The sequence below is a fragment of the Mauremys reevesii genome, linkage group 6 (genome assembly GCF_016161935.1).
Source record: "Mauremys reevesii isolate NIE-2019 linkage group 6, ASM1616193v1, whole genome shotgun sequence".
Lineage (NCBI taxonomy): Eukaryota > Metazoa > Chordata > Testudines > Geoemydidae > Mauremys > Mauremys reevesii.
This window is the reverse complement of record NC_052628.1, coordinates 113,460,585-113,469,606: the sequence shown is the minus strand read 5'-3', so window position 1 is coordinate 113,469,606 and position 9,022 is coordinate 113,460,585. Positions and strand designations below refer to the sequence as shown.

The following is a 9,022-nucleotide window of genomic DNA, read 5'->3' as shown; positions in this document are numbered from 1 at the left end:
CAATTAGAATCCACACAGGGACCATCACTTGAAGAAGAAACAGAAAAATCACAAAACACTCACGCACGCTAGGCTTGTCAACTCTTCTGTCTTTTGCAAACAATTCTTGCTGATTCCATCTTTCCCATACCCTTTCCAAAACTTTCTAACACATTTTAAAATATTTTGGGGGATGAGAGGTGTTTGCTGCTGTCTTCTGGACCTCATTCCAGGACTAGAGTTGGCTGTTTCACCAATCAGCTGATCCCTTTTCCCTTCCTTCTATGACAACCCACCAACTTTGAATTTCCATCATCAGTCCTACTGACTCCCACACGTGGCATCATAAATGCCTGCAGGAAAGGAGGAAAACCACTATTAAACCCAGATAGTGCAGCGTCCCCCATTTTGCTGCAGGAGACACTGGAAGCCGGGAAGACTCTTCAAGTGCTGAGTCCTCTATCATGCCTCCTCACTAAAGCAACCAGCAGAAGGGAGAGCAGATCACAGAGGCCAGAAGAACAGAGATGACATTCTCCCCAAACCTATTCCCCTCTTTGGGGAATCACCCTTGTTCTCCGAGCACTGACAGGTATGCACAACAAACATTGTACACTCATTGAGAAAACTTTATTAGTGGCTTATGTGGAGGGTTTTTTCCCCCCGTTAAGTTCAAACAGCCCATCTTCTAGTTCTCATTGTAGTTACATGTGTGAAAAATCATGAGTTCATTTGTTCTCAACCTCAGTAAAGAATACAGCTATATGTGTTTTGTACAAAGTAAGTGTAAATATCCATCCCTTGTTTAACTGACACGTGATCCCTGGACACCTTCTCTAAGCCCACCCGCCTGCTCTCATCTCCCCCACTTTCACACAACCCCTGCACACCTGCTAAACATTACAGGTGAAAATCCTGGCTCCACTGAAGTCAATGGCAAAACTCCCATTGATTTCACACACACTGGCAACTTTACACTCTCTCTGCCTCCTGGGTGCTGAATTCTCTTTTTCAGGCATCCTTCTTAAACCTACATACTCTATCGACCTCTGCACAATAGCCCCATGACAGTATCCCAACACCTCTTACGTAACATTCCAGAGCATTACACTGACTGATAAACCTCAAGCAAGTTATTATTTAAGCATCTAACAACATGGAAAACAGCCAGTCATGAACTTTAGTTATGGTCCATTACATTGTTATGCACACATGGGCGCACTCACACAAACAAGCAATTTGACATACAAAGGTCCCAAGTTCTTTAATACAAAGATCTCTTCTTCGCTAAAATGTATTTGATGACAGACTATGGATTTTCATTAGTATTTAATAATTCATGGGAGTTTATATTTGGACAGGTGGTATCTCTTCTTAAAAGTAGCCATGTATGAGATGTCCAGATATTTGGCTGGCTTATCATAATGGAGGTTTCAATTGTTTGACCGATTATGTATTTGATCTAATTAAAAAATAAAATTGTACCGTAGCTCCAAGTAACTACTGTTTATGAGATAAAGGGTAAATAATTTTTTAGATACCCTCAAAAATGTCCCTCACTCAGTGCGCAAAAAAAAAAAAATTCTTTTTTTAAAAAAGCGTTTACAAAGTACACTATATTATGCATTGAAAAAATCCCTTTGCATTCCACAATGAATGAGAAAAACACTCCAACACCATAAACACATCTTACAAAACACTCTTGTGCTTCAGCTTAGCCTCACGACTGTAGCTCTTTTAGAACATTAAAGACATATCCTACCTAAGGAGCTGACCATGAATAAACTTGGGACCCCTTGTGTATGTTACATATTTCAATACCACACTTCAAAGAAGAAAGTTAACTACTGTACCTTGTGACTAGAGTACTGTTTATTTCATAAACTAAACAAACACTGTAATACAGTCTATGCTTTTCTACTTTCCTGTGGACGTTACAATTAGCATCTTTTTCTGAATTAAAACAATCCGCCATCACACAGAACAAGTGTGCTCTAACACCAGTAAAGAAGGTAGGAAGAGTCCGAATTTCCATCATTTTCCTGTGGCCAGTATTAGAAAAATATTTTTGTTTTGTTGTAGTTATGGCAGTGTAGCTAAGAATACAAAGACTACAGCATGTTTTTTCTCCCTGCACAGTTAATGTCCATCACAAGCATGCGGATGGTGATAAATATTAAGTATTTATTAAATGAAATGCATTCTTTTTTTAAAAACAAGACTAAGTGTCTACATGTAAATGCAGTGAAGCAGGTATACGCTTAATTAATCAGAGTTGATTTCAACTGGAACCAAGACAAAGCATATTCTGACAGAGTCTAGTTAGTGGAGTCTAAATAAGACTTTCCTAGTGCTAATTATGAATTCCATTGCAAGGAAGCTGCTTTCCAGTTTCAGAAAACAGAAGAAAGGATGAGGGCTATAGCACGGCCAGTTCTGCATACATGGCTGGTGTTGTGCGTGGGTGGGTTTTCTGGAAAAAGAGAATACTGTGTCCATTAGTATTTAAGAATGTCTTGTGAGTTTGTTACTTTCCTTGTGCCCAGCCCTCTCGATGTGGTTTTCTAGCCTGTTATTGTTCATCCATCAATACAAATTCTCTGTAGTTCTTTTTGATCTTTCAGTTCCTTTTTAAACCACAGAGTGATCATTACTGTGTACTCCAGCCAAGATGGTGTGATTGAGTGATGAAGCAGAGCGGTCAGAGCCTTCGGTGGGACCGTTGGCATTCTCGCTACGCTGACAGCAGAGGATCTGTTTGAAGGTAGCACTCATTTCTTTGTCCCGGTAGGAGTAGATGATGGGGTTCATGGCAGAGTTGAATTCAGCAAGTAGCAGGAAGAATTTTTCATAGGCCAGGACATTACACTGAGGACAGCAAACATCAAGGAGCAACAAGACTAATCCTGGGGTCCAGCAGATTATAAAAGCACCTAGTGAGAAAGAAAAATCAAATATCAATGCTCTGATCACATAACAGGCTGTGTAAATGATCTGACTAAAAGCAGCTGTCATAAACATAAAGGGAAGGGTAACAACCTTTATGTATGCAGTAAGATAAAATCCCTCCTGGCCATAGGTACAGAATCATTTTACCTGTAAGGGGTTAAATCAGTTCAATTAATCTAGTTGGCACCTGGCCAGAAGGACCAATGGGAAAAGAAGATACTTTCAAATCTGGGGGTGGAGGGAGGTTTTGTTTGTGCTCTCTTTCTCTATCCCGAGGGAACCAACAGAGAGACACCAAGGAGGTAAACCATCTCTTGAAAATATATCTTGAAATGATACATATAAAATTACAGCAATTGTAAGTAAAGGCAAGGAAATGCGTTAGATTATCTTTTGTTTTAGCTTGTGAATTTTCCCTATGCTAAGAGGGAGGTTTATTCCTGTTTCTGTAACTTTGAAGTTGAACCTAGAGGGGAATCCTCTGTGTTTAAAATTTGTTTATCACCCTCTAAAATTACCTTCCATCCTCATTTTACAGAGGTGCTTCTTTGACTTGTTCTTTATAATAAAGTTCTTCTTTTAAGAACCTGATTGATTTTAGTGTCCTAAAAATAGAGAGTCTGGTCTGTACTTTTATTAAAGGCAATTGGTTGGTATATTATACTCAAGCCTCCCCAGGAAAGGGAGTGAAAGGTTTGGTGTGATATTTTGGGGAAATAGGAACTCCAAGTGGTCCTTTTCCTGAATCTTTGTCTAAATCACGTGGTGCGGGCAGCAATACCGTCCAAGGACAAGGAAAGGATTTGTGCCTTGGGGAAGTTTTTAACCTAAGCTAGCAAAAATGAGGTTAGGGGGTCTTCCATGTGGGTCCCCACATCTGTACCCCAGAGTTCAGAGTGGAGAGGGAATCCTGCCAGCAGCAATGTTTAATTTTATTTTTCTATAATAAATATACGCCCAGCAATTTCTTCAGTGACATGATGAGAGGTTTATCTCTTAAAATCTGAAAATAATGTTTTCTGGCAGCACTTCAAACCAGAAGAAGAGCCACCCCTCCTCTTTAAATATTCCCTCCTTGGCAAATATATTGCCATTTAAAGGTGATAATGAGAAGCATTTTTCCACTTCAGCTAGAGACCTTTGATTAAATCTTGCTCCTGGGAAACAATGCGGCAATTTACTTCTCAAGCTAACAACAACAAAGACAACCCTTCTGTTAGCCCTGTGAATGAAGCAGCAGAAAGAGAGAAGCGATGGCAGGGAGTAATTCTCAAGGAGAAGAATTTGTTTGGGTCCTGCTAATCTATTTCAGGCCCATTATGTAATGGAAAGTACTAAACAAGCCCTGCGTGCACTGAAAGGTAGTCCTTTCAAGGGCTTTGTTTCCTTTCTTAGAGCTGTCTTCAGAAGCTCCTAAGGCTTCAGTAGCATGATTGCCAAAGAATCTTGCATTGATTAAAACACTTTCTCTCTCTACCCCCACCCCCCACCACTTGCAGAACAGAGTGTGGGTAAAGCTCAGCACAAAATTCTGTATTTAAGTGCAGGGATGAAATCAAGTAGCTATTATCTTAATAGGGACAGTGAGTTCAGGTATGGTATTCTCTTACTGAGCACTTCAGGATGCTTCCATAGAAGAGGAAGCTCTGACATGAAAATATTTGAGAGAGAGAAAATGGGGGGATTTCAATGCTCCTGAGATTTGCTGGATTGACATCAGTGGAAAAATAAAGTCCCTACGTATAGACATATTTAGCACAGACAACGACAACACAAGCTTCCGTATATTGCCCTGTCAATTCTATTCCGGTTAGGTTCTTATACTGCAGCCATCACTATGGTATCTGTTAGCGTGCCCCCATTGTGACTGGCGGGGTCAGTTCAAGAGGGAAAATAGTTTACTATGCACAGCCCACTCATCCCACAGCCTCTTTGCTGTGTCTGCCAAGAAGGTGGCAGTTATTCCCACCTAGGGCAAATGGTGGTTTTGTGCAATTTGGACACCTTTCCACTGGGAAACAGATAGGCCATCAAACTCATTTCACACAGGCCACTGTACAGCCACAGACCTTGCTCCAACGGACTGAAGGCCCCAGAACGCTCATGCGAAGACTCCGGGTTGCACTGTTCTCTCGTCACCTACATTGATAGACATGCTTGTGTGCCGGGGGCCTCTGGGTGAAGTTTCAATGATCTTTTTTTCAAAATGGTTGAGTAAATAAATGCCATGTGCTGACGGCACTATCCCCAGACCAATCCAAAGCAACACCATCATTTAAAGGAACTTTCAGACATCATTCCTCATCAGGCACCTCCCATTCACTGAAAGACTGAGGCAAAGGCAACCCTCATACAGCCTTCAGCGGGGGAGGTTTAGGTTGGATATTAGGAAAAACTTTTTCACTCGGAGGGTGGTGAGGAACTGGAATGGGTTCCCGAGGGAGGTGGTGGAATCTCTTTCCTTAGAGGTTTTTAAGGGCAGGCTTGACAAAGCCCTGGCTGGGATGATTTAGTTGGGGTTGGTCCTGCACTGAGCAGGGGGTTGGACTAGATGACCTCCTGAGGTCCCTTCCAACCCTGAGATTCTATGATTTTATGATTTATAGCCCTAGGACTCACTGATCATAGAATCATAGATGTCCGGGGTGATATGGAAGGAAAGATTACTGAGGAAGGCATGGAGCACTGTCGGAATGACTTGTCCAGGTCTGACACATGGAGCGAGAACTGTATAAGGAAGAAGGTCAGAATGGATACTCAAAGAGCAAGGATGAAAAGGCACTGCGTCCAGCAAGAGGATTTTAGTGTGGGTTTTTGTTTTTTTTCAGGGAATGGGTTCTTTGCAAATATTGTGGATAAACACCTCTACCCTGATATAACGTTGTCCTTGGGAGCCAAAAAATCTTACTGTGTTATAGGTGAAACCACATTATATCGAACTTGCTCTGATCCGCCGGAGTGCGCAGCCCTGCCTCCCCCCGGAGCACTGCTTTACCGCGTTATATTGGAATTCGTGTTATATCGGGCTAGAGGTGTACATAATAACAAAGTAGCCATGAGACCTTATTTCTCCAACTGTTGTAGCTCTTACATGATGCATCTTGTCTAGGATTCAAATGGAATATCTTTGTGGCAGAGACTGTGTTGCTCCATGTTTCGAAAATACATACCACATTTAGGGGGCTATCACAACAAACAAAAATCATCATCATCATCAATATGTCTTCTTAAAAGACAGGAAACAAAGTTTAGGAATAAATGGTCAGTTTTCAGCATGGTAAATAGTGGTGTCCCCTGGGGGTCTGTACTGGGCCCAGTCCTATTCAACATATTCATAAATGATATAGAAAATGGGGTATACAGTGAGGTGGCAAAATTTGCAGATGATACAAAGTTACTCATGATAATTAAGTCCCAGGCAGACTGCGAAGAGCTGCAAAAGGACCTCTCAAGACTAGGTGACCGTGCAACAAAATGGCAGATGAAATTCAAGGTTGGTAAGTGTAAAGTACTGCACATTGGAAAACATAATCCCAACTATACATATAAAATGATGGGGTCTAAATTAGCTGTTACCACTCAAGAAAGAGATCGTGGAGTCATTGTGGATAGTTCTCTGAAAACATCCACTCAATGTGCAGCGGCAGTCAAAAAAGCTAACAGAATGCTGGGAATCATTAAGAAAGGGATAGATAATAAGATAGAGGCAATATGATATTATCTATCTAAATCCATGGTACACCCACATCTTGAATACTGTGTGCAGATGTGGTCGCCCCATCTCAAAAAAGATCTATTGGAATTGCAAAAGGATCAGAAAAGGGCAACAAAAATTATTAATATTGAATGGCTGCCATATGAGGAGAGATTAATAAGACTGGGACTTTTCAGCTTGGAAAAGAGATGACTAAGCAGGGGATATGATAGAAGTCTATAAAATCATGACTGGTGTGGAGAAAGTAAATAAGGAAGTGTTAGTTACTCCTCATAACACAGGAACTAGGGGTCACCAAATGAAATTAACAGGCAACAAACAAAAGGAAGTATTTTTTTCACACAACACAGAGTCAACCTGTGGAACTCCTTGCCAGAGGATGTTGTGAAGGCCAAGACTATAACAGGGTTCAAAAAAGAACTAGATAAGTTCATGGAGGATAGGTCATTCAATGGCTAGTAGCAGAAGATGGGAATGGGTGACAGGGGGTGGATCACTTGATGATTACCTGTTCTGTTTCATTCCCTCTGGGGCACTTATCATTGGCCACTGTCAGAAGACAGGATACTGGGCTACATGGACCTTTGGTCTGACCCAGCATGTCTGTTCTCATGTATGTTCTACTATCTGTGGTGTTGTATGTTCCAAATTTGGAATGGCTTGGGTAAATATGACATAACTGATTTACAAACAGTGAACAATAATACACAACACATTTACGGTACCAAACATTTAACTGTGATAGAAATGATTTTTTTTAAAGGCATGCCTTGTGAAAATAAAACCTTTGAACAGATAGCATACAACATTATTAGCTACTTGGACTCAGAGGGAATGTAGTCTCCTACTGTTAATGTTTGGAATATCAACAAGAAAAAAAATGTTTAATATATGTAAGAGTAAAATTATGTCACGGAGGTCAGGGAGTCCATACCTTTCAGACACCTCTGTGACATTTTCTGCTTCAGCCCCGGGTTAGGCTCTTATTTCCTCTCTCTGGCTTCAGTTGTCCCCCCGTCAATTCTCTCCCCCTCCCCTATTATTTTTAGTAAAAGTCACAGACAGGTTGCGGGCTTCCGTGAATTTTTGTTTATCGCCCGCAACCTGTCCATTACTTTTACTAAAAATATCTGTGACAAAATCTTAATGCTAATTATGAAAAGATACTGCAGGAGGAAAGCATAGAACATAAATGACTATTCTGAACAAAGTGATGTTTATTTAGGTTTCTGCTTGAATGTGAGATGTATATTAGTCACAGACACACTTTACATCAACCAGTCAGAATCTGTCAGTTTGGTCAATCATTGAGGAGAGTCTATTTTCCCTCTACCCATATATGTTGTCTTCAACCAATGGCTTTGCTTACACAAACATCACGAGAGTCAATGCAAGAACAAAGGGCCTGCTTCTGAAGAAACAGACATCACTGGAAGCAGATCTGACAAGTGTGACTGAGAAAAGAGAAAACATTTTCAGTTTGATGGATTTTTTTTTAAAAGGAAAAGCAGACACACTGCAGATCCAAAACCAAGTGAGGGTAAATGGACTTCAAGCCATTACCCCAGCATGCACAAGTCAGGCTTTCTGCAAGGGAAGAGCACTTGGTCTAGCTTTACTCTAGTTCCACAGATGTTTTTACTGCAGCTACAGTGTGAAAACAGCAATATAATATTGTATTAAGCTTCACTTCGATGAGATTATTGGAACTCAGACAACTTATTCCCTTAGGGCTCAAGTAAGCCCAGCCCTGTAATAGACTATTCCAGGCTAGTCCCACCTGTGGCACTGGCTTCCCCAGACAAGGGAGGGGCAGTGCCAACGTAGCTGGCCCTGAGTGGGAGAGAACACATGGCACCAAAGAGTGGTGCAGATGCCACATTCCTCCTCTGGTTCTAGACAACACACCCAAGAATTCCCAATGGGCTGCTGTCTCTCTCTACCGCCCCCTACTGCTGTGGTTTTAAGCCACAAAACTGCCTCAAACCTTCACACTCTCCCACATTAACCCACACGAGCTCATTTTCAAGTTACCAGACTGAACGGCAACTCTTTAAAAAGTTCTCCAATTAGCAGATGAAGCATTTCCTAATGAGTGCTCTTTTCCCTTTTGCCTAAAATGGGGTAAGATTACATTTATTCCATGAACATTCGTTTCCCCCTACTTTACAATGGCAACATAAGATAGAAGGTGTCTGATCCATGCCAAGTCACACACCACTGTGATTCGGCAATTCTCAGTGTTCCAAGCTCAACAATTCCCCTGCTCCCCCCCCCCCCCCAAACGGGAGAGGAGTATCAGCACTTCTCGCAAATACAAAAGTAAAGTGGGTTTCGCTTGGACAAGAAAACAATGAGGCAAAGCCTGAAGGAATGAAA

General features: G+C 41.4%; 1 protein-coding gene across 7 annotated transcripts in view; it reads right to left on the bottom strand.

Annotated features, from left to right (window-relative positions):
* Positions 1-1,266: 1,266 nt before the first annotated feature.
* LPAR1 (lysophosphatidic acid receptor 1) overlaps positions 1,267-9,022 on the bottom strand; it is a 102,765-nt gene continuing 95,009 nt past the window's right edge. For all 7 annotated transcript variants that reach the window (XM_039544868.1, XM_039544870.1, XM_039544873.1 and 4 more), the window contains one exon: positions 1,267-2,912. In XM_039544868.1, the coding sequence (XP_039400802.1) occupies positions 2,611-2,912 (302 nt within the window). In that variant the 3' untranslated portion in view covers positions 1,267-2,610. The remainder of the gene's footprint in view (positions 2,913-9,022) is intronic.